Consider the following 25509-nt stretch of genomic DNA (forward strand, 5'->3'; position numbering starts at 1 on the left):
GGCCCACGCTAAGGCAGGTCCTGCGTGCGTCTTGTGTCCGTCCGTCCACCTTACAGCCAACCACCACCAACCCCGCCTGGACCCACTGAACACCTCAAGCAGATCGGGCGTTGAAAAAGAAGGAAAGAAAGAAAAAAAGAGAGAGAAAAATAAAAGGCCCCCCCTTCCCCCATTTTAAAGTGCTGTGGTGAAACGCCCACGTCACACGATCGACGGCCCTGACGCAAAGCGCTTGGGCCCACGGTAACTTAACTAACGCATCTCCGCGAACGATGGCGTAACCGCTTTGGGTACGCTACCTTGAACACACACACACACACACACACAACAACAACCCCCCTCATCCCCCCCTTCCCCCTCATCCCCTCACCATCCCTTACACCCGTGGGGGAGGGGGGTTTACCAGGGGGAGAGGAGGGGAGGGAGGGAGAGGGGGGGGTGGTGCTTATGTCGTCATGGTTGTGTTTGTGTGTGTGTGTGGTGGGGGGGGGGGGGCACACTCCCCCCCCCCCCAACCATCGCTTGCTACACACCTGGTGGCCGCCAGGAGGCGTCCCACACACACACACACACACACACACACACACACACACACACACACACACACACACGCACACCTGGCGCATCGCATCCTGTTGACACGGGAGGCAAAGATGGCACAGTGTGGTTAGCTCCAGGAACCTCCCCTCCCTCCACTCCCCCTTCTCTGCCCCCTCTCCCCCCATTCACGATTCCCCGGGGAGAGGAGGTGAGGGGGAGTAGTAGCAATACCCCCTCCCTATTTGACCTCGTACCCTCCCCCTGTTCGACCTCGTTCTCTCCCCTGTTCAACCTCGTTCCCTCCCCTGTTCGACCTCGTTCCCTTCGCCTGTTCAACCTCGTTCCCTCCCCTGTTTGACCTCGTTCCCTCCCCTGTCCAACCTCGTTCCCTCCCCTGTTTGACCTCGTTCCCTCCCCTGTTTGACCTCGTTCCCTTCACCTGTTCAACCTCGTTCCCTCCCCTGTTCGACCTCGTTCTCTCCCCTGTTCAACCTCGTTCCCTCCCCTGTTCGACCTCGTTCCCTTCGCCTGTTCAACCTCGTTCCCTCCCCTGTTTGACCTCGTTCCCTCCCCTGTCCAACCTCGTTCCCCCCTGTTTGACCTCGTTCCCTCCCCTGTTCAACCTCGTTCCCTTCACCTGTTCAACCTCGTTCCCTCCCCTGTTTGACCTCGTTCCCTCCCCTGTTCAACCTCGTTCCCTTCACCTGTCCAACCTCGTTCCCTTCACCTGTTCAACCTCGTTCCCTCCCCGGTTCAACCTCGTTCCCTCCCCTGTTTGACCTCGTTCCCTCCCCTGTTCGACCTCGTTCCCTCCCCTGTTCGACCTCGTTCCCTCCCCCTGTTCGACCTCGTTCCCTCCCCCTGTTCAACCTCGTTCCCTCCCCTGTTCGACCTCGTTCCCTCCCCTGTTTGACATCGTTCCCTCCCCCTGTTCGACCTCGTTCCCTCCCCCTGTTCGACCTCGTTCCCTCCCCTGTTCGACCTTGTTCCCTCCCTTGTTCAACCTCGTTCCCTCCCCTGTTCAACCTCGTTCCCTTCACCTGTTCGACCTTGTTCTCTCCCCTGTTCGACCTTATCCTTTCGCCCCACAACCCAGTGAAATAAAACTACTGGGAGTTATAATGTCGGCGAGAGAGAGAGAGAGAGAGAGAGAGAGAGAGAGAGAGAGAGAGAGAGAGAGAGAGAGAGAGAGAGAGAGAGAGAGAGAGAGAGAGAGAGAGCTGAGTCTGTGGGGAGGATGGGAGACTTAATCGTAGGACTTGCAGTGTGCATGTGTGTGTGTATTTGTGTGTGTGTGTGTGTGTGTGTGTGTGTGTGTGTGTGTGTGTGTGTGTGTGTGTAGGTGTGGCGAGCGGGTCTCGTGAGAGGAGTGTGGCACACATGACACGGGTTCGATCCGTGGGCGTCGGTGCGTGTGTGGTGTCGGGGGCGTAGCTGTGGGTTGGTGGCTGATAAGGAATGGGGGGGGGGGGGGGGGTGGCCCCCCCTACCAGGAGTGTGAGGTGGGGGTCTTATGGGGGGGTGGCCACAGCCACCCGTGGGTCCGCGTCTCCTGCTGGCCAAGTGTCTGTTGGTCCGAGTCTCCTGTTGGCCAAATGTCTGTGGGTCCGCGTCTCCTGTTGGCCAAGTCTCCTGTTGGCCAAGTGTGTGTGATTGTCTGCCTGGGAGCTGAGGGGTTCGATGGTCGGCTGAGGTGTTCGATGGTCGGCACAGATCACGATACAGCGGTGGCAACACATCAGCGGCGGTACCCACAACACATCAGCGGCGATACCAGCAACACATCAGCGGCGATACCCACAACACAGCAGCGGCGATACCAGCAACACATCAGCGGCGATACCCACAACACAGCAGCGGCGATACCAGCAACACATCAGCAGCGATACCCACAACACAGCAGCGGCGATACCAGCAAACACACCAGCGGCGATACCAGCAACACATCGGCGGCGATACCCGCAACACACCAACGGCGATACCAGCAACACATCGGCGGCGATACCCGCAACACACCAGCGGTGGAACGAACAGCACATCAGCACGGGTACCCCACAATACCCAACCAGTGGTGCAAACAACACATGAGCAGTAGTACCAACAGCACACGGGTAGTGGTATCAATCAACACAGACAGAAGTACAGCCCACGCAGCCACTGACATTGGTACCAACAATACATCAACACTGGTCCCAGCAACGCGCAAGCAGTGGTACCAAAAATGCTTCAGCAGTCATTCAACTGTTCCCCTACACTCTCACTCGTGGTTCTTCTGGTCTACCACACACACACACACACACACACACACACACACACACACACACACACACCTACTTACTTCCCTCGAGATGATATGTCTTAAAGTCACCTCGAGTCCTCTGTGCTCTGCAGGCCAGAGGACTTGGCCACTGACGAAGGGGACACACACACACACACACACACACAGAAGTGCAATGGGAACATCTGACACTTTTTGGCTTCTTGCCTGTGTGAAGGCCTCTGGCGGCTCGCGCTGACTTGCTTGAGGTTCGGGCGAAGGTGGACGTGTTCATGTCTAGATCTATACCCCCACTGGCTGGCTGGTCCCTGAGTTACGCTGGTGGGTCAAGGAGCAAGAACGACTCCTCACTGAAGCCTCCTACATCTCGCTCTGCTGTCTGAACCTGACTACATGGGAACTCCCTCCCTTCCTCCATCTAAACAGGTCAAGTCAAAAGATGTTTCCTACATGTAGATAATGCTTTGCTCTCACTGTAACCCCGAATAGATCAGTCTGTGGAAGTTCGCATCGACGTCAGGGGGAGGGGGTTTCCCTATTACCCCTTCTGTCGCAGCCAGGCAGACGACACTCACCCCAGTTCCGGCCACATGAACACTCACTGTAGTAGTGTCCGCCTGTCATATATGTATAAATTCCATGCACAAGCTTCAGCCTTCCATCTTAAACCTAGATCATCCATCCTTCCTAACGACCTAGACACAACCCACCTGCCTGCCTAGCAACCTACCTACCTACCTCCCGACCTCGCACCTGTAGAACACACTATAACACTCCACCTAGTCTTCCCCTTCCCCCCCTCACAACTTGTAGACAACACCTGGATCGTCATCACTCGTCATCCGCTCTGATCCAAGTTGTGGCGGCATGCTCAAGATCCTGTTTTCTATGTGTGGTCTTTACGACTCCCTCGACCCTGCAAGTCTGAAACGTTTCGACTCTTCCAAGAAGAATCGGGGGACCTCATCCAGTGGCTTCACACACACACACACACACACACACACACACACACACACACACACACACACACACGCCTCATCCACGGGACCATTCCGCATTCCTGACCATCCTAGGGGAGGGGGGGGGGAATGGGGGGCGCCCTAACACACTTGACCTTTCCCTTCCCCCACAACAAGCCTCCACATTATCATTCTCTCTCCGTCTCTATGATCTTCTAATTACCGCCTCGTCCCTGTGACCTGTCCTTTTCTCTCTCTCTCTCTCTCTCTCTCTCTCTCTCTCTCTCTCTCTCTCTCTCTCCCCAACCCTCCGTTTTCTAGACCTCCCTAACCAAATCCCACACCCGTCTATTAATTCTAAGGACGGAAGATTAGGGAGGACGGACTCTTCGTCTCGTCCAGAGCCCCTGGAATGTCATGGATAGGGATAGGGGCCTCCCATTAACTATCCAGATTGGCGAGTATACATCCTTCCTTCAACCCTGGCCCAAGACAAGACATGCTCCCTCTACCGTCAACACAAGACTTCCTTTCATGTCAAAAAGCAATATGAATACTACTAAGTTACACACCCACGTACACACACACACACACACACACACACACACCTACACACACACCTTACGGTAAAAAAAAACACTCAGCCAAGCCAGGAACACCAGTTCCGCTGGCAGTTTTCATTCTTCGTCTCCAAGCGCGTGCCTCTCAAAGCAGTTTGACAGTAAAAAAAAAATATATATATATCTATTAGCTTCTTATTGGAAAGCAGCTTTACTAGAACGGCCTGTCTTACCTTACCATCTCTCACCTATCGACACTCTCTCTCTCTCTCTCTCTCTCTCTCTCTCTCTCTCTCTCTCTCTCTCTCTCTCTCTCTCTCTCTCTCTCTCTCTCGGTGATCGACGATCTCATCAAATCGACGCTTCGTCAGGAGTCGCGCTCAAGAGCCGTTCCAATCGTCTCCCCCTCTGCTTCTAAACCTCGACTCCGAGGACCTGAAGTGTTTCATACGTTCGCTAAGCAATATAGCAGCTCAACACAGGCTCAGAGAGAGAGAGAGAGAGAGAGAGAGAGAGAGAGAGAGAGAGAGAGAGAGAGAGAGAGAGAGAGAGAGAGAGAGAGAGAGAGAGCATATCCCAGTGCTCAAGGTAGCCCTTCTTCGTTGAGACGTAATGAACCAAAGGACTTTGTATCCGTCCTAAGCTGGCTTTTCCAGCTTGTCTTGCTCAGCGCCCTACCACACTCTCAAGCTTATCATTTTTATTTTTTTTGGGGGGGGGGAATCTTACATAAGACCAAAGTCCATTCTCACACATGGTGAGCTTTTCCCCCACTAAGTCCCAATATTAACAGCTCGAGACTTCAAATCAGTTCTTCCCCGAGCCTCATAAGTGGTTACCACAAACATAACTCATCCCTTTTTGCAAGATGCCATCTCACTCTGTGACGTGGGATCTGTGCATCACCACCCCCGGTCATCCATCTGAATTCTCTGCTCACTCTCGACTTCAAATTTGCTTCCAGTAACTACCAAAGAAACATCCGTGCATGCCATTCATTCTTAAAGATCTCGATATGAATATTATCCAGAAGGAAATTTGCTTCCAGAATCAGGTTGTAAGAAAGACTTGGGAGAAGACCTTGTCCCTAACCTGTCACCAGAGTCCCAAACTCCTCCGTCAAAAGTTACTTAGCCTCCGGCTCTTCTCGTCAAATTTCCTTCTTTTTAGCTTCCCATCTCTGATGCTTTTTTTTTTTTTTTTTTACCTCTTTTCCCCCAAGCAAAGCGACCAGTGGACCACGCTCATGTCCCAGAGGCCTTAATTTTTCCTCCCCCCCTTCGCCTATCCTACCTTATTTTACTGACGATATCAACGCCGTCTTCCAGGAACCACAAACCCTACGACCTCATACGGACACGATGAGAATAATTTTACAACATTCTCCTCCCGTATCTCTGACGAACGGACCTTCTCTTTCCCGAACGTCGCTTCTAGTTTCAACCCCCCCCCCCCCACTCCCCCCTCCCTTCGCCCCCTACAGCAACTAAGACACTTGAAGGAGGGGAGGAAGCACATACTACCCCCCCCCCCTCCCCCCTGGATGCTCTTACGAATACGAATGGGAAGCATCGACAATCTCTTGCAAGGAGACCACTCCCCCGCCCAGCACTCATCTTCAGCCAACACTCTCGCTCCTCTCATCACCCTTCATCAATATTTATTGAGTCTGTTCCATAAACCACCAATTTCTAGCATTAGCTTTACCTCCTGTAATACCTAGGGCACCAAAAACTCCCCTAAAGAGACCCTTAAAGTACCCCTTTCAAATAAAGGATCCTCAATCATTCCCCATTTTCCACAATATTCGCGACGCGCCGCCCGACCAGCATCAAACATCCTCGGTATGGCAGTAAACCATATCTCGTGGAATCATCTCTGACCTGCTGCTCCTCCTATACAAAAAGGCCCCATATTCACCCCCTCACACGGCGTGGGGGCTGCCGTATTTGGGCAGATGCAGCGGAGTAACTGCTCCTCTCCCCTCCCGGCCCCTCTGGGCAATCTCAGTTGGATGGTATTTAACCTTATCATCGACACGATCACCACTGCCACCTCCCATCCCCACCAGTACATGTTCGTCTTCCTCTCTCTCTCTCTCTCTCCTTCTATTCGTCTGACGTTCCTCTCAGTGGAGCTCCATCTCCCTGGACACGCCCCTGGAACCACGCCTTGTATTCTTGCTCCCTCTCTACCCATACTTAAGCTCGTCCTCCCTCCTTCCCCTCCACACAACTGTTATTCCCTCAACCACCTCTTCGCCAGACGAACTCTTTCCCTGAATGCGGAGTGCCAAGGCTGGCTGGCAGTAGACGATACAGGCCTTTGGCACAGACAGACAAAACGTCGGCATATCAGGCGGCAGTGAGGTCGCTAACGTTCTAGTTCTTTACCCAGTGGTTTTTGCAAGTACACACGGAGCACCTGAGGTACAACTGCTACGATGTACGAAGGGCGTCCCTCGTAGAGCGCCGTCGTTTGTCGGGTAAGGACGTCACGGAAGAATCCGGGTATAAATACGAGGCGCACCATATGCTCAGTGACTGCACAACCAACCAACGCCCCTCCAAGCACCGTGCAAGCGTTTGGGGAAACGTGACTAAGGTATGCATAGCCGGGCCCTTCAAATGAAAGGGGGCGGACCTTACGCACGAGAGCGCTGCAACCCCTTAGGTATGAAGGCCTAGCCTTGGACCTGACGCCCACGTCAGTGTAAAAGCCGAGTCTCTAAGGAAGGAACCCTCTCTCCTTTTGAGACCTATCGTTCTCATATGACGCCTCGAGGTCGAGGTCACAGCCTCCAGATGGCGACCACAGATCCCCCCCACCCACACACACACACACCAGCCATCGTAAACCAGGAGGAAGTCAAAACGCCCCTGGCGACGCTGGTAAACCTCCTCGTCTTGCATGTATACTGGCAAACTCGTCTGCAGGTATAGTGGTAAACTCTCAAGGACAAAATTATCTGTACTTACCTCGTTCATCGCTGAGGGTTTACATGAAGAAAAGCTACCTCTTGGGGTACCCTATGGTACCATGAAGGTACAGTGGCAGGAAAGGTACAACAAAGACGTTACACCACCTCGGGGTACCATATGGTACGGTGGTAAGAACGGTACAGTACACGGTACTCACTTGCGGTGCAGTGATGGTGCAGAGTCGGAGTGAGGGCCCGCCCGGAGCGACAAGCCTCATGTCTGAAAGCGCACCAGGAAGGGTACGTCCTCCCGTCGGAGGCGCAGACGGGGCGGGAGGAGGGCCGACAGGAGTCGAGGGAGCTGCACGACGTGCACTGCGGCCGACCCGTGGCGTCGTGCGTCAGGCAGCGCTGGTCGCGCCAGCATCGCACCTCCCCACACGAAGCATCGTCTGTAGGCGACCAACATGACAACATTACTCACCTCAACCTCCTGAGCAGACATACACCTTTATACATACACATACATACACATTTATACATACACACACATACATGTTTATACACACAACCCATATGCATACACATATACGTGACCGGGGCCTGAACATGCGGGAGAGTGAAAGGCATGCAGGGGATAGTGTGAATTGGAAGGATGTGGTATACAGGGGTCGACGTGCCGTCAATAGACTGAACCAAGGCATGTGAAGTGCCTGCGGTAAACCACGGAAAGGTCTGTGGGGCCTGGTTGTGGACAGGGAGCTGTGGTTTCGGTGCATTACACATGACAGCTAGAGAATGGAAGTAAGCGAATGAAGTCTTTCTTCGTCTGTTCCAGGAGCTACCTCGCTACATATATGCTAACTTTGTTGTCCCAGGATCCCCATTTATAAAGCTCCCGCAGCGCATAGGAAGCTGGCCATGTCTCCCGGCCGGTACCAGGGGTCACGAAGTGTCGTGACGTGTTTGTGTGAGGCGAGCGCTGGACAGCTAAGCAGCAAGTGTTTAGAGTCTTCAATATGATCCGTTTTGGGCAAGTCGGATCCTGTGATACGATGAACCTTTGTGCGCAGTATTGTAGGAAATGAGTGGTGTCTAGAAAGCAGACGAAAGGGTGTCACTCACATGCCTCGGGGTGCGGAGTTTCAGATGGGTGTATAACTGGCGGGATGGAATTCAAGGCGGGGTTGGGGGGAAGGGCGGTTGTTTAGTGTATGTCGAGTCATTAGTGTGTGTGTGTGTGTGTGTGTGTGTGTGTGTGTGTGTGTGTGTGTGCGCGCAGTATGTGCTTTGTGTCACATATGTTGGGGGGAGGACAGATTTATGAGTTGAAAATGGCTGAAGTGTGAAACAGGGAAGTTTTTCTTTTTTCCTTTTTCTTTTAGCTTCTGCTTGGGGAGTTGGTGGTTCGTGACGGTGTGGTGTGGGTGAAAAAAAAAAAAAATGGATGTCGAGCATATTGAAGCGAGATTGTAGTGAATGTATTTTTGTTTCACTGTGCGGGTGATGAAGGTCTGTGGTAGCAAAGGCAACCAAGGAATTCTCTCAGGGGGGGCCTTGTTTTGTGTGGTTTGCAGGTGGGTTATGTTTACTTTTGATAGGGTGGATGACCAGGAGGGATGAGGCGCAGTTTACGGTGGAGCGAATGAACTGTTTATGTAATATGAAGAGACCTCTCCCCCCCCCCCCCAACCCAGACCGGTACCAGTAATTGTTTTGAGGTCGTTAAGTTTCTGTATGACATTTGTGTTGATGTATCTGGTGTGGGGATTGAACGTCATGTGCGTGTGTGTGTGTGTGTGTGTGTGTGTGTGTGTGTGTGTGTGTGTGTGTGTGTGTGTGTCGTGTGTGAGATGTAAGCAGAAACAGATAATCCTTTGGGGGTCATGTGAGGGTGCAGGTTCGATTAATGTCTGTCTGGGGCTTGGTAGATGATAGTGGATTTTAGTGGAGATGCAAAGTTTCTGTTCTGAGTGAGCCAATGTTCCAACTGGGTAATATGAATGTTGCATATTTGATTTTGTCTGGGTAGCATTGTGGAGAGAGAGAGAGAGAGAGAGAGAGAGAGAGAGAGAGAGAGAGAGAGAGAGAGAGAGAGAGAGAGTTAATGGGATGGCCTTGCTAAGGGCCTCAACTACCCGTGCCGTCTCAGTTAACAAAAAAAACAAAATTTGGACACACCTATACAAACACATACACAGTACACGAAACAGTCAATTCTCCCAAGTAACCGACAGTTTTATTATCAATTCAGCTTATCACTGTAACCCCAGACGCTCATTTGATAGTTTACTTCCACAGACAAATTCACACAAACTAAAGAGCAATCGTATAAAGGGAAACCAGCAGGTACACATGAGACTTAGAACTGATAAGATATACTTTAATAAGTCTTATAAACTAACAAGAATAAGGAGGAAGATTGGACGATAATCTATAAAAAAAAAAACAACAACGGAAAACATCATGAAATGAAAATAAAAAAATGCTTTTCATTTCCGTAATCAAAGTTTACCTTTTGTTATCTGTTGGTGTGGTGTCGTACCACAGTGTACTAAGTATCGTTATACAGCACCGTCAGGAGGGGAGGGTTCTACGGTCTTACCTGTACCGCAGGAACACCTCCCTGGGTCATCCTTTACAAGTACCGTATGTGCCCTAGTCTAGGGCCTACCCAACTCAACGGGGCCCTGAGCCCTGGGCCTAGTAATAACCCACCTCAACAGGGGCCCTCCGCCTTGGGCCTAGGGTTAACTCACCTCTACAGGGGCCCTTGTAAGCCCTGGGTATGTGGGCGGCGGCGCGGCAGGAGGCCCGTTTCAGGTGGCAGGGGGAGGTGTAGGTGTGGCCGTCGGCGGCACAGAGCGGGCGGGCCTTGTCCAGCCTGGGGCAGGTGGTCGGGCACCGCACACACCGCGGGGTCATCTGCTCGTCCAACACGCACTTCCTGCCCCCGCCGCAACGCACGCCGCTACACGCTGCAACGACACAGAGGGAGAGAGGAGGCGTTAGCAAGGGGCGTGCAGGCAGCGTGGAGAGGTGCCACGTAGCGTGAATAATGGGTGACAGATGATAAGAGATGGCGTTCACAACGCTTTAGATTAACATGGATGACTTATATGGAAATGCAGACCAGGAAGACCTCCATAAGGGCAAGTTTGGAGACATCTGTGCAGGCTAGCCTAACATGAGAGGTGCAGTGAGCATGAAGGCTATAATGTGGGAACAGTAGAAAGTGAAGGACGGCATAGGAACAATGGAGAGTGGAGGATAATGTCAAGAAAGGTTGGTTAGCGCAGAGTCGCCTGGAAGTATGTTAAATAACACACTATGACGCGGTAGAGGAAGCCTAACCTAACCTTTAGAAAAATATGACAATAAAATCAAGGTACTGGAACGTGATGGGATTCTTTATTATCTTCTGGCTACCCCAACCTGACTTAACCTACCCTAACCTATCCTTCTTAACCTTACCTAACCAAACCTAATCTAAAATATCCACAGTTAAAACACTGTTATCATCTTAATCTAACTTTATGTAACCAAAGCTAATCTAAAGAAGCCTTAATGTTAAAATATCATCATCAATTTCAACCAATGAACCACTTTTTTTTTTTGCTAACCTAAGCCAACGTTAAATGACCATAAGTAAGATGATATCTTAAAGTTGATAATAACAATAAGAATTTCAGACCGGTTAACACCTGTTTCTTCAATATCTTAAGGTATTTCTCTGCGGTAGGTTGAAATGGATGGTGGTTCCACGCTGTCGACGGCACAGGAGGGGGGACGAGAGAAAGCCTGTCGGCAAAATAGTCACCAGTGTGGTCGGCCACCTCTTGCAACCTCCGTGTTCCAGTACATGTTAGTCTAGGGTTGTCAGCGGCCACTACATATCATCTCCCTCCTAGTACAGATGAGATAAGGTCGTCATTGGCCAATACACCATCCGTGCCCCAGTACACGTTAGGTTAGGTCGTAGCTGATCGCTATGCCTCATCCATCTCTCAGTACAGGCTATGGTCACTAGGGTCGTCATCGGCCACTAAGACATTATCCGGGTCCCAGTACAGTTAAGGATACGCATGGATCGTCACCATCCACTACACATCACCCGTGTCTCATTACAGGCTTTGATATGCTAAGCTATGCTAAGCTATGATATGCTAAGCTATGCTACGCTATGATATGCTAAGCTATGCTAGGCCAGAGGATTGTCTAAGGCCAAAAAAACGTCATCTATGGACCCCTCGCATGCTAGGCTAGGATCACCATCAGCGATCATCCATGTCCTAGTACATGCCTAGGTTCCACACAAGCTAGGCTAGGCTAGGCTGGTCATTTGCCAGTGCTTATCATCCATGTCCCAGTACACACTAGGGTAAGGTAGGGACGCCATCGACCGCTACGCATTATGTGTGTGTCTCAATACACGCCGCTACGCATTATCTGCTTCCCAGTACCAACCAGCTAGGCTAGGCCAGGACCATCCAGAGGCCGGCCGGTACACGTGCAAGATGGCGTAACGCGATGTCGGGAATGTTTCCGTCACGTCGACCATGTCCCAAGGTTTAATGATACGTGAGGCTACTACTTTCCTAATCTGACTCCTAAAGCAGTAATGATCGGGTAGGAGGAACATGTGAGCTGGCCCACTCACCACGCAGGCATGATCATCTCACTGGCTCAGCTGAGGTTAGGAGGTCAGCATTTCCACATTTCTATGTACCACACTCATTCATAAATTAACGATGGTGCGATTGTGAAATAACGCGACGTGTGTAATGATTATAAAGATGATTTTAATGGGGTTATGCTGTATATAATAGACGAGGCCCAGGTAAGAATGGATATATAGAAACGGTGTAAGTTCAAATGGGTACATATTCACTCTCCTTGCGCCATATTAACATTTAACTTGTCGAAAATTTCCACAGAAATAAATTGCTGCCGGATCGAACAACAGTAAAATGGTGAAGGAATAGATAAAGTTATCGAAATTTCACTGAAAAGTGTGAATATGTCCTCTGGCTGGGCATCCGACATCATCAACATGATTTCTTGCTTTGGTTTATTCTCTTAAATCAAAACATTGACTGATATATTTTTTTAACGGACGACGTTAATGGAAGTCCTTCCTTTTTCCGCTCCTGCTTAAATATCCAGCAGACTTAATCATACCATAAGCAGCCAACAAAGATCTCTTTCAGGGTAAAGAAGGCGTGGGGGTGAAAAAAAGATATTCATTTGTCTTCAGTAACATAAAGCGTAAACGTACTTCCTGGCCAAGCTTCGCGGATAAATCGTTTTTTTTTTTTCTTTTTTTTCCCCCCAGTTAATCTAAGTTATAAGGAAGAACACAGGCTGTCTCAATTCGTAAGGAAAGTGAATAAGGGTGATAGGACAAACGTCAAGAAATATGTGAATTAGAGAGGTGATTTTAGCGTGGGAATGTGTACGAAAGGAGAAGCAAAACCCCAGTTAACAAGCGTATATGGAAGAATTTAACGTGGCAATTTCGCTTCCTTTTTCCTATGCAGGCCTTGGGTGGAGGGGTAATGGAGGACTCTGTGAACATATGATACGTAAGATGATCATATATATATATATATATATATATATATATATATATATATATATATATATATATATATATATTATCCCTGGGGATAGGGGAGAAAGAATACTTCCCACGTATTCCCTGCGTGTCGTAGAAGGCGACTAAAAGGGAAGGGAGCGGGGGGCTGGAAATCCTCCCCTCTCGTTTTTTTTTTTTTTTTTTTTTTTTTTTCCAAAAGAAGGAACAGAGAAGGGGGCCAGGTGAGGATATTCCCTCAAAGGCCCAGTCCTCTGTTCTTAACGCTACCTCGCTATCGCGGGAAATGGCGAATAGTATGAAAAAAAAAAAAAAAAAAAAATATATATATATATATATATATATATATATATATATATATATATATTTCATAGTGACGGACATGGCCCGAGTAAAAACATGCCCCGGTCCAAGAGCCATTCTCCGATGAAAGAATTAAGAAAAGAGAGGAAAAGAGAGCAGATATTAATTAAATCGGGGCTCAGCAAGGAATATGCTTTCTCAAAGATAATGGACGAAAGAATTAGCTGTTTCGGGAAGCGATATCGTAAAGGCCAATTATGAAAATGATAAGAATCATTATATATATATATCTCAGCTTTGCTTCTGACATTTTGTTGACGCAAAATAAAATATATAAGTATAGGCTAAAGACTACAATGGAGTCGCGGTTTCTTCGCGCATGTCCTAATTGACGGAGAATGGGAGTCGGAAGTTTTTTGAAATATTTCCATTTAAAACACATCGTCGGCCCCGAAGGATCGCTTCTGGGCATTTAAACCGCGACACACACAAAAAAAATGTGAATGTCACCAAGCGTCTCCGACGCGTGCGTGTGACCACCAGATCAATTGCGTTGTGAATAAAAGACAAGAAAAGAAGAAAAAAAAGAAAAAATGGCCAACAGTTTTCTACCAACCCGAGGTCAGTTCAATTTATATTCATCACGGGAGAGTCTGCAAGCCGTCGCCATTTTAAATGTCTTCCTCACTACCTACAACGAGTCTATGAGCTGTGTCTTGTTGCTCTTGTAACTAAATGAACTGAAAAAAAAAAAAGTTAGTTTAGTCTAGCTGATTCCCTTAATCAAACCTGGCGTGACTTACGCTAGGCTGGGTTAATGTAAGATAGGTTGGGTTAGGTAAGTTGTCATATATATATATATATATATATATATATATATATATATATATATATATATATATATATATATATATATATATATATATATATTTTTTTTTTTTTTTTTTTTTTTTCATACTTTGTCGCTGTCTCCCGCGTTTGCGAGGTAGCGCAGGGAAACAGACGAAAGAAATGGCCCAACCCCCCCCCCCTACACATGTACATACGTCCACACACGCAAATATACATACCTACACAGCCTTCCATGGTTTACCCCAGACGCTTCACATGCCTTGATTCAATCCACTGACAGCACGTCAACCCCTGTATACCACATCGCTCCAATTCACTCTATTCCTTGCCCTCCTTTCACCCTCCTGCATGTTCAGGCCCCGATCACACAAAATCTTTTTCACTCCATCTTTCCACCTCCAATTTGGTCTCCCTCTTCTCCTCGTTCCCTCCACCTCCGACACATATATCCTCTTGGTCAATCTTTCCTCACTCATTCTCTCCATGTGCCCAAACCATTTCAAAACACCCTCTTCTGCTCTCTCAACCACGCTCTTTTTATTTCCACACATCTCTCTTACCCTTACGTTACTTACTCGATCAAACCACCTCACACCACACATTGTCCTCAAACATCTCATTTCCAGCACATCCATCCTCCTGCGCACATCTCTATCCATAGCCCACGCCTCGCAACCATACAACATTGTTGGAACCACTATTCCTTCAAACATACCCATTTTTGCTTTCCGAGATAATGTTCTCGACTTCCACACATTTTTCAAGGCTCCCAAAATTTTCGCCCCCACCCCCACCCTATGATCCACTTCCGCTTCCATGGTTCCATCCGCTGACAGATCCACTCCCAGATATCTAAAACACTTCACTTCCTCCAGTTTTTCTCCATTCAAACTCACCTCCCAATTGACTTGACCCTCACCCCTACTGTACCTAATATATATATATATATATGTGTGTGTGTGTGTGTGTGTGTGTGTGTGTGTGTGTGTGTGTGTGTGTGTGAAATCCAATATTCTTTATCTTTAAACCAAAATTTTCTCATCTTCCTCAGAAGCCACTTCCCATTTTCAAGGCTTCACATATAAGACTTCAAGAGAGAGAAAACGATAGGAGACTTATTAAACCCCACAAGTCATTCATTCTCTGCTCACAATCTCTCCATTTCTGGCCTCCATATCAAATAGCTTGTGACGTTTTAGGGGGAAAAAAATCAATTAGGGGGGAAAAATCAATTGGACGAAAATCAATCAGAGGGGAAAAATCAGTGAATAAGGTGACGGACGCAAGGAAAATGAATAATAATAATTAAATCTCGTCTCGTGAATTCTGAACAGCATATGAAGGCGGAAGAGGAAATACACCCAAATGCTAGCGAGAGGCTGGCCAGGCAGCATCTGACATTCTAATTACCCAGCGAATGAGTTCTTTGGGAACAAAAAATAATATCTTGGGGGGGGGGGGAATTAGAGAAAAATGATTGCGTCATGACTGTTAACTGTCCTTGTTTGCTGCATGAGTCCGAAACACCGGTGAACTAGGCTTTTTGACTAGGCTATTTTCACTCTCGTCATATCTTGATTTTCAAAGGTATTATATCAATACCTCTAGTCAAATCAAGATACAGACATACATACATACATACACACACACACACACACACACACACACACACACACACACACATATATATATATATATATATATATATATATATATATATATATATACATACGTGTGTGTGTGTGTGTGTGTGTGTGTGTGTGTGTGTGTGTGTGTGTTTTATGGCTGGTCTTTGTCTGGGTTGACCAGTAGCTTAAACTTAAGATACGCTGCTGAGGTCAGAGACCCACAAAGACCCCACATAAACCAAAGGGCAGATTATCCACGAACTTTCAGCAATGAAGAAAAAAAATGAGGTTTGCGCAGGTAATTCATCTATACAGTGTTATCCAAAGTCAACAAAAATTGTGAAGAACAGTTGAATAACCTTTTTTTCCTTTTTTACCTCTATAACTCTCTGACGTTCACTGAGTCCCTGAAACACTCTGAAAATTTGTTTCTCTCACAAGCTAAGAGAAATTAAGGCGAGCGATGGTTTGAGATGCCACTTTATGAATCAACACGTCCATTCCATTCTGACAAAACATGGGTGTATTAGAGTATATTCTACCTCGGCCATGAAAGCTGATACAGATATTGATTGATATTCATCGAACAATATCCCCCACCCATGACGTCATTCGTAATTACTGTATTGCATAAGTACCTCCAGAGACCGTGCGTCTCGTCTGTGGTCATCTATACAGTGTGGACCGTGTTGGACCACTATGTGCCTATGGACCGGTCCTTCACACACACACACACACACACACACACCCCGCTGGACCGCCGGGTCTGACCAGCCAACGGTGACCCTGGACCACAGCTTCGGCGCAGGTCTCCGCGCAGGACAGCCAAACCTCGTTAATTAACACTCAAGGTGGGGGGGAAGGGGGTGCCACTCAACCATCATTTACACTCCCCCTTCTCTCTCTCTCTCTCTCTCTCTCTCTCTCTCTCTCTCTCTCTCTCTCTCTCTCTCTCTCTCTCTCGTGGAGTGGGGTCTGGGCAGGCAGAGCGGGAGGGGGGTTGCGTAAGGGACCGTGTGTGTGTGTGTGTGTGTGTGTGTGTGTGTGTGTGTGTGTGTGTGTGTGTGTTAATTGTTCCAGGAAGCAGTGCCGTCGCCGGGAAGCATATTTTTCCTTCAAGCACACGAGTGTTCCTGGTATCAGGAGAACCTTTGGTGGCTTCTCTCCCCTCACACACACACACACACATATAATATAATATATATATATATACATATATATATATATATATATATATATATATATATATATATATATATATATATATATATATATATATATCTTTTTTTTAATTTTCCAATAGAAGGAACAGAGAAGGGGGCCAGGTGAGGATATTCCCTCAGTGGCCCAGTTCTCTGTTCTTAACGCTACCTCGCTAACGCGGGAAATGGCGAATAGTTTGAAAAAAAAAATATATATATGATATATATTTATATTCATCTATCTATCTATCTTTCTATCTATCTATCTATCTATCTATCTATCTATCTATCTATATATATATATATATATATATATATATATATATATATTTTTTTTTTTTTTTTTTCACATCCATTCTCGTGATGTCATGTGTAATGCATCGGAACCAGTCCCCTTTACTCAGAGCCAGGCCCGACAGACCTTTCTGAGTTTTCTTTTTCCTAACCTCATCAGGTGCCTTAGTTCAGCACACTGACAGCACGTCGTCCTCTGTATACCACCTCACTCCAGTTCTTTCTATCCTGACCACGTCTTACCCTCCTTCGCGCGCAGTTCAGGCCCCGATAACTCAACGCCACTTTCACATATTCCTCCCAGCTCTTCATGAGTCTGCCCTTCCTCCTTCCATTTCTAACATAAGTCCATCTCTGTTCACTCATCTTCTCCATTTTTCAGCACATCCTCCTCACCCTCTTAATGATACTTACCTTAAGGCCAAAAGTTTCTCTTACTCTATTACTACATCCACGAACTTTAGTCTCCTCATACCAGAAACTGTCCACAACCATTTCATCTCCAACACTCTCCCGTTCCTGTGCATTCACAGGGCCCTCGACTTGCACATATGCAGCATCGGTGGGTTAACTTTACCATCAAACATAACCATCTTTGCTCCCTCACCAACGGTGGATTCTCTTTGCACACATTTTCTCAATGCATCCATGAGGGACCACAGGTGAAAAAAGTGTGATTGCTGTGTATCTGTCTAAGTAAGTATAGGGCGATTCATGAATATGTGTTCAGCGGCTTCAGTACAAAAGTTGGATTTAGAGAATCAGGGTGAATTTTAAGGTGTCTTCCATAACATTTCCCCTTCCCTTCCCTTCCCTCCCCCATCACCTAATTTGAATTGTATACACATAGACAATAAAAAAAAAGTGGCTTACCACTTTTTTGTGTGAAACAATATGACACCATGGACGAAAGATTTTGAGAAATGCCCCTTGGTCTGGCGACACAATAGCAGCCCTGCTTTCACGAAAATCATAATATATCGCTTTGCTCGTTAAATTTCCTCTCATTTGCCTTAATACTTATTTTTTTTGTAATTTGTATATTTACAATGATTTCATATTTTGATGGAAATACCATTAAAGTAGGTTACCACAATTATTGGGAAATTTGTCTCATTCATGCTTACCAACTATACCGAGATGAGTCGTATTGATCATTTCGAAATTCATCGAACCCCACTCCGGAAGATACTTTTTTTTTTTCTTTTACTGTGTGTACGTGTTTTAGTATTGTGTGTTTTCGTAAAGAATTTCATTTTTTCCTACTTTTTTTCTTAAGACGAAATTTCAGTTAAAGTTCCAAAAGAAAGGCAGTTTATTCAGATCCAACATGACAAGAGGACAGAATGTTAACTTTTTTCTCTTCTCCCGGAACAGGTTTTCGTAAAACTGAGAGCGACCGGTGACGGACAGGTTGGTCGCGTTTCGCCATAAACATACAGAATAAAAATTCGTCGATCTTTCCCGCGCGTTTCGACTCCATCTGCTGTGTCTGACTCCAGGAGGGAGGGAGGGAGGAAATACATTCCACCTCCACAGGAATGTGAAACTCCTTCGCGTCTTTTCCGCGGACGGTTTGTGGGCTGTGGTTTTCAAAATGTCTGGCGCGCGCTAAGACTGTGAGGCGGTGGTGGCCGCTCCACCCTTCCAAAAGATCTCTCGCATGTGAATATTTCCACGACGCTTCGAAATTCAGTTTCCCGTTCTTTTTAGGGGCGCGACCATGAGGGGTTTCTTTTTTTTTTTTCGAGGATCTGACATTATTCCGATATGGCTTTTGTAAGCGATTTAAAGCCCGTGTTTGCAAAGTGTTCTAGCGGACACTGCGCAATTTTCATTGCCATAACTCGAATTTCCCATTTCAAGAGGGGGGGGGGTTTGGGGGGTATTTTAACTGACCCCCGGGGAACCCCCAAATTCGCAAAAAAAAAAAAAAAAAAAACGAGAGTAGGCGTTTAAATTCTACCATGAGAAGGGAAGGGCTGAACTGCTAGGTTGAGTCGTGGCTTGTGATCCCGTAGCCATAGTCAGAGACTCGAATAGACCCAGTGCCCGTGATTAGTGCTTTCACGCAGGGAAAAAAAAAAGGGGGGGGGGGGAAAAAATTTAGGAAAAAGAAAAATCAAATTGGGCCAGGGAAGGGGAAAAGGGGTGATTTGGGGAGCGAAGGCGATGGGCAGGGCAGGGAAACCCCGCCCAGCCCCAGCCCCGACCCCCTTTGTTCCGAAAAAATTGACCCAAAACGGCCCCGCCCCTTCGTCATCCTGCTGATAAACCATCCAAAATTAAAATCCCAAATCATTCATTTCTTATCCCACCCCTTGGTAAAAAAGGTGTAAAACGTGAACATGAACTTAACCAAACTAAAACTCACACACTTGCAAGAGTTAAAGAGAGAGAGAAAAAAAAAAAAAAACCCACCCAGAAAATACGAACAGGTCAAAAGAGCCCCAAAACACCCTCCCCTCTTTTTCGCTATTGTGGAACTTTGAAATGTCAAGAGAATCGTTGCCATGCCCGGAAATTTCGGGGGCACCCGGGACTTATATGGGCCCCGGGCCCGCCAGGTGCAAAAAAATCTGCAAAAAATGACTCATTTTCCCATTTTCCCAAAATTTTGCCAAAAAAGGAAATGTTTTAAAAAAAAATTAGCCCTCGGTCAGGGGGTGCCTTTCCCCGCCTTAAAGGGGGAAAAGAAAAGGACACGGTAGCCTTTTTGGCCCCCCCCCCCCCCCCCCTTTTTTTGAGCACCCCTTTAAACCGCCCCTTCGAAAAACGGTGCCCAAATTGAGTATGAAAAAAGCCTTTGCCCCTTAAGCCTTGAAGGGGTCCCCCCCCCCCGCTAAGGCCAGGCCATTATATGATACCCAAGGGTCGTACAGCTGCATTTAAAAATAAAAAAATCTGAAGAGACGACCTGCTTGAAATGAAATTGGAACCCTTTTTTCCCAGCCCCAAATGTTAGCTGAGACGCCCACGGGCCAAACCCTGAATGCCCTTTAATTAGGGCCCAAACCCCCTTTAAAAACGCTTTTTTCTACCCTATCTTTTTTATCTATCTATCTTCTCCCCTCTCTCTCTTCTCTCTCTCTCCTCTCTCTCCCCTTTTCCCCTCTTTATATATATAAAATTAATATAATATTAAAAAATATATAAATATTAAAATTATATATATTTTTCCCTTTTTTTCGTGTCTCCTGCGTTTGCGAGGTAGCGCAAGGAAACAGACGGAAAAAAAAAAAAAAAAAAAAAAACAAATTTAACCGCCCCCCCCCTTTTTTTTTTTAAAACCCCAGCCCCAAAAACCCCCTTTTCCAAAATTAAACCCCCCCCCCCTTCGCCACCCCCCCAAAAATCCTTTTCCCCCCCTCATTTTTTAATTTGGAAAAAAAAAACCCCTTAAATTAACCCCAAAAAACCAAAAACCCAAAACCCCCCCCCAAAAAAAAAAAAAAGGGGAAAAAAAAAAACCAAAAAAAGGCCAAAAACCAAAACCCCTTCCCCCTTTTTTTTTTTAAAAAAAGGGGGGGTTTTCCGGAAGGGGGGGCCCCCCCTTTTTTTTTTTTCCCCCCCCCCCCCTTTTTTCCCCCAAAAATTTTTTTTAAAACCCCCCATTTTCCCTTTTTCCCCCCCCAAATTTTTTCCCCAAAACCCCCCCTTTTTTTCCCTCCCCCCCCCCTTTTTTTCCCCCCTTTTTTTTTTCCCCCCAAAAAACCCCCAACCCCCCCATTTCCCCCCCCCCCCAAACCCCCCCCCCCCCCCAAAACCCTTTTTTTAAAAATTTTAAAATTTTTTTAAAAAATTTTTTTTTTCCCCGGGGGCCCCCCCTTTCCCCCCCCCCGGGGGGAAAAAGGGGTTCCCGGGAAAAAGCGGGGAAAAAAAAAAAAAAACCCCCGGCCAAAAAAAATTTTTTTCCCCCTTTTTTTTTTTTGGGGGAAAAAGGGGAAAATAAAAAAAAACCCAAAAAAGGTTAATTTTTCCCTTTTTTTTTAAAACCTTTTCCCCCCCCAAAAAAAAAATTTTAAAAAAAATTTTTCCCTTTTCCCTTTTTAAAATTTTAATTTTTTTTTAAAAAAAAAAAAAATTTTTTTTTTTTTTTTCCCCTTTCTTTTTTTTTTTCCCCCCCCCCCCCCAAAAAAAAAAAAAAAAAAATTTTAAATTTAAAAAAAAATTTTTTTTTTTTAAAAAAAACCCCAAAAAAAAAAAAACCCACCCCAACAAAAATTTAAAAAACCCCCTCCCCCAAAAATTAAAAAAAAAAATTTTTTTTTAAAAAAGCCCCCCCCCCCAAAACCCCCCCTTTTTTAAAACCCATCCCCCCCCCCCCCCAAAAGGTTCCCCCCCCCCAAAAGGGGAAAAAGAAAAAAAAAAAAAAAACCCCCCATTCCCCCCCTTTTTTCCAAAAATTTCCCCAAAACCACAGCTTCCCTTTTTTCCCCATCCAGGGCCCCCAAAAAACCCAAATTTCCATGGTTTTCCCCCCGAAAGAAACCCCATGCCCCGATTCAATCCCACTGACACCACGTCAAACCCCCCCGGTTTTAAACCACATCGATCCAATTCACTCTATTCCTTGCCCGCCTTTCACCCTCCTGCATGTTCAGGCCCCGATCACTCAAAATCTTTTTCACTCCATCTTTCCACCTCCAATTTGGTCTCCCACTTCTCCTCGTTCCCTCCACCTCCGACACATATATCCTCTTGGTCAATCTTTCCTCACTCATTCTCTCCATGTGCCCAAACCATTTCAAAACACCCTCTTCTGCTCTCTCAACCACGCTGTTTTTATTTCCACACATCTCTCTTACCCTTACATTATTACTCGATCAAACCACCTCACACCACACATTGTCCTCAAACATCTCATTTCCAGCACATCCACCCTCCTGCGCACAACTCTATCCATATATATATATATATATATATATATATATATATATATATATATATATATATATATATATATATATATACCCTAGTTAGCCAGGTACCCAGTTTATCGCACAACCCCTAGAGGAGGATGAACGGCTGGGTTGACTGTGGACCAACTGCTGCAGCAAGGACTCGAACCAAAGCTCCCAACGCCAAGGACAGTAGAGTACTATATTTTCCCCTCTCTTACATATACATGTGATATTCAGGTCAACTGGGCATCAAACGAGTGTTTACTGATAAATAAAGAAGATGGATTGCAATAGAAGTTTGATCAATACTGTCCTTTTAAGACAGCAGAGCCAACCAAACCATCAATTAAGACAAGAGGATGTACATATGTTCGTATAATGTATACACATTGTACCATCTACGCAACATCTGTAATCCATAGAATTCGCTAAAACTACCAACAAATAATATATCTATCTATCTATCTATCTATCTATCTATCTATCTATATATATATATATATATATATATATATATATATATATATATATATATATATATATATATATATATATCTCACTGAGACAAAAGGAATAAGCAAGACCTTATCAGAAAATCAACTCTAGAATAAGCGAATTCTCACCCAGAGCCTTAGAGAAGTTGAGGGCGGCAAAACAAGCCGTCTGTCTGACCTTCAAATTCAAAAGGGGCCGATTTAGATCACGAAGAGACAATAGCAGAAGATTTGTTCGCGTCTAATGCACGCTATTCCTGCGCGCCAACATTACCTCCCAAACAAATTGGCCGGCTCGGACGTTTTTAAAAGTGCTCAGTGAGGCCTTTACCCACCCGCCAATTCTGTCCTTTCCATCGTTATATAAGTAATGAATGTATGGGTATTTATTGCGTACATATGCCCTTGTGAATGGGGGTCGTAAATCATTTACAAATGAGAAAAGCTCGGCCCCCATTTGTAATAATATAGCCCGACCGAAAACGAATCAAACCCGTCGCCATCTTGCAACCCTCCGTGATAAGTTGCCTAAATTCTTTTATTTAAAAAAAAAAATATAATGCTCAAGACGCTTTGTTGAGGTAATGGTCATTTCAAAGTGCCTTATTGTTTCTTTTTTTTTTTTAAGTTTTCGTCTTTTTTTTTTTTAAATGATGATTCACCTGCTGACGGTCATACACATAGATTAACAGATACATACAATAGCCCTCCCTGGGTGGTGCTTTGTTGGGGGGGGGGGGGTAAGGAGGCCCCCCTCCCCCCCTCAGCATGTATGGTTACTACCCTCATTGTAAAGTCGGCAGCATCGCCAACGGTCTTGATTGTTCATTCCCGTCCGGCCTACGACGCTGGGGCCTCACCTGTAGTGAAGTTATTCATTTTTTTTTTTATTCATTTTCTTTTCTTTAAGCGTATCCTGAGCACGGCGGTACGACTCCTTTGTGCACGGCGGTACGACTCCTTTGAGCACGGAGGTACGACACCTTTGTGCACGGCGGTACGACTCCTTTGAGCACGGCGGTACGACTCCTTTGAGCACGGCGGTACGACTCCTTTGTGCACGGCGGTACGACTCCTTAGAGCACAGCGTTACGACCCTTTGAGCACGGCGTTACGACCCTTACAGAAAGGCTTTACGACCCCTTTGAGCACGACTGTATTTACGACGCTGTTGTACTCCTTTCCGACCGCAGACGATGGTAATACGACCTCGTCGGAGGTGACCTGGTAGGTCGACGCCTACACACACACACACACACACACGATAGATCCTCCCAGGCTACTCCCACCCTCATACTAGACACTCAGTTCTGTCCACCAGCACTCAACCCCACCTCCCTCCTATCTAAACTACCTCCAGGGCTAACCACCAATTCCCACCCACCCTCCAAGAACACAAACAAGACAAAAAGTTTACTTCAGCTTAAAAGCTTCAGCGACACCAAGAAATATGACACTGACGAAACAGACACACTGAAATGACCGGAGAAGCCTTCAGCAACCGACTATCCCACTTCAGTGTTAAGCCATCGGCTGCCAAGTGCCCAAGTGCCTATCGTAACTGGCTAACAAGTGCCCCAACTGGGTCTATCGTAATTGGGTACCAAGTACCCCCACTGGGTCTATCGTAATTGGGTACCAAGTACTCCCACTGGATCTATCGCGACTGGCTACCAAGTACAACCCACGGATCTATCGCGATTGGCTACCAAATTACCCCCACTGGGTCTATCGTAATTGGGTACCTAGTACCCCCATTTGGTCTATCGTAATTGGTTACCAAATTACCCCCACTGGGTCCATCGTAATTGGGTACCAAGAACCCCCACTGGGTCTATCGTAATTGGGTACCAAGGTACTCCCACTGGGTCTATCGTAATTGGGTACCAAGTACCCCCACTGAGTCTATCGCAACTGGCTACCAAGTACCCCCCATACTGGGTCCCCGCTTCGAATCCCACGGGCCTCCCCCACTGCTTTCCACCTTTCGTTGAAATCGCTACTCACCCTAACCCACCCCCAAGAGATCTTACACATCCATTCTTGTGTGGATGAATAAATATCATTATACATCCATCTTGAGTGGATGAATGAATATCATTATACATCCATCTTGAGTGGATGAGTGAATATCATTATACATCCATCTTGAGTGGATGAATGAATATCATTATACATCCATCTTGAGTGGATGAATATATCATTATACATCCATCTTCAGTGGATGAGTGGATATATTTGACCTAAAGGCTGTAGGAGGCGTGGTACCACATACGGCAAAACCTCTTTCATTTCAGATGTGGCAATTACGTATGAACATGTCTTACTGGTTTGGTTTAATTTGCAAATAAGAAAAGTTTGATAAAAAAAAAATGTGGATTGGAAAACTAGTTTTGTCCATTTGATGCATAACAGGGGGGGGGGGGGGAGAGAGAGAGAGAGAGAGAGAGTGGAAAAGAGGAAAAAAAAGAAAAGATAACCGAAATAAAAAGTGAGAAATAAAAAGAGAAAAGTAGATTTCCCCCCCCGGGGGGGATACACGTAACGACCAAGCAGTAATGACCTCATAAAGCAAGCTCATACCTCCCCAATAATACAACCATCTGCACACTAGAAAAACAATCACAGTCTCTAAACTCTTTCATGTATATGAAGTGACTGTTATCTCACTTGTTTTTTTCCCCTGATACTGTGATCAAAAAACAAAAAGCACTTAAAGGATTACGTTTACAATGTTACGGTGGACTAAAAATAGTTGAAATCAGTTTGAAAATAGTGGATCTTCAATATATTCTTAACCACTAATGGAAAATAATATGTTATAAACCATATATATATAATATCCTAATTCAGTCTAAGTTCTACATAAGGAGATAAAAATACTTCCCACTTTCCCACACTTCGTAAAACAACTACGAGTGACAAGCGGGCTAAATTCGTCCCCTTCGTTATATCAACTGACTTTTTTTCTAATTTTTC

At 46.2% G+C, this 25509-nt stretch overlaps 1 protein-coding gene across 2 annotated transcripts in view; it reads right to left on the reverse strand.

The window, feature by feature from the left end:
- Fs (Follistatin) overlaps positions 1 to 25509 on the reverse strand; it is a 267994-nt gene that overhangs the window by 82064 nt on the left and 160421 nt on the right. For both annotated transcript variants that reach the window (XM_071662923.1, XM_071662924.1), the window contains exons 5-6: positions 10017 to 10235; positions 7476 to 7709 (exon numbers count right to left, since the gene is read on the reverse strand). In XM_071662923.1, the coding sequence (XP_071519024.1) occupies positions 7476 to 7709; positions 10017 to 10235 (453 nt within the window). The remainder of the gene's footprint in view (positions 1 to 7475; positions 7710 to 10016; positions 10236 to 25509) is intronic.

The sequence above is a fragment of the Panulirus ornatus genome, chromosome 6, assembly GCF_036320965.1.
Source record: "Panulirus ornatus isolate Po-2019 chromosome 6, ASM3632096v1, whole genome shotgun sequence".
NCBI classification, from domain to species: Eukaryota; Metazoa; Arthropoda; class Malacostraca; order Decapoda; family Palinuridae; genus Panulirus; species Panulirus ornatus.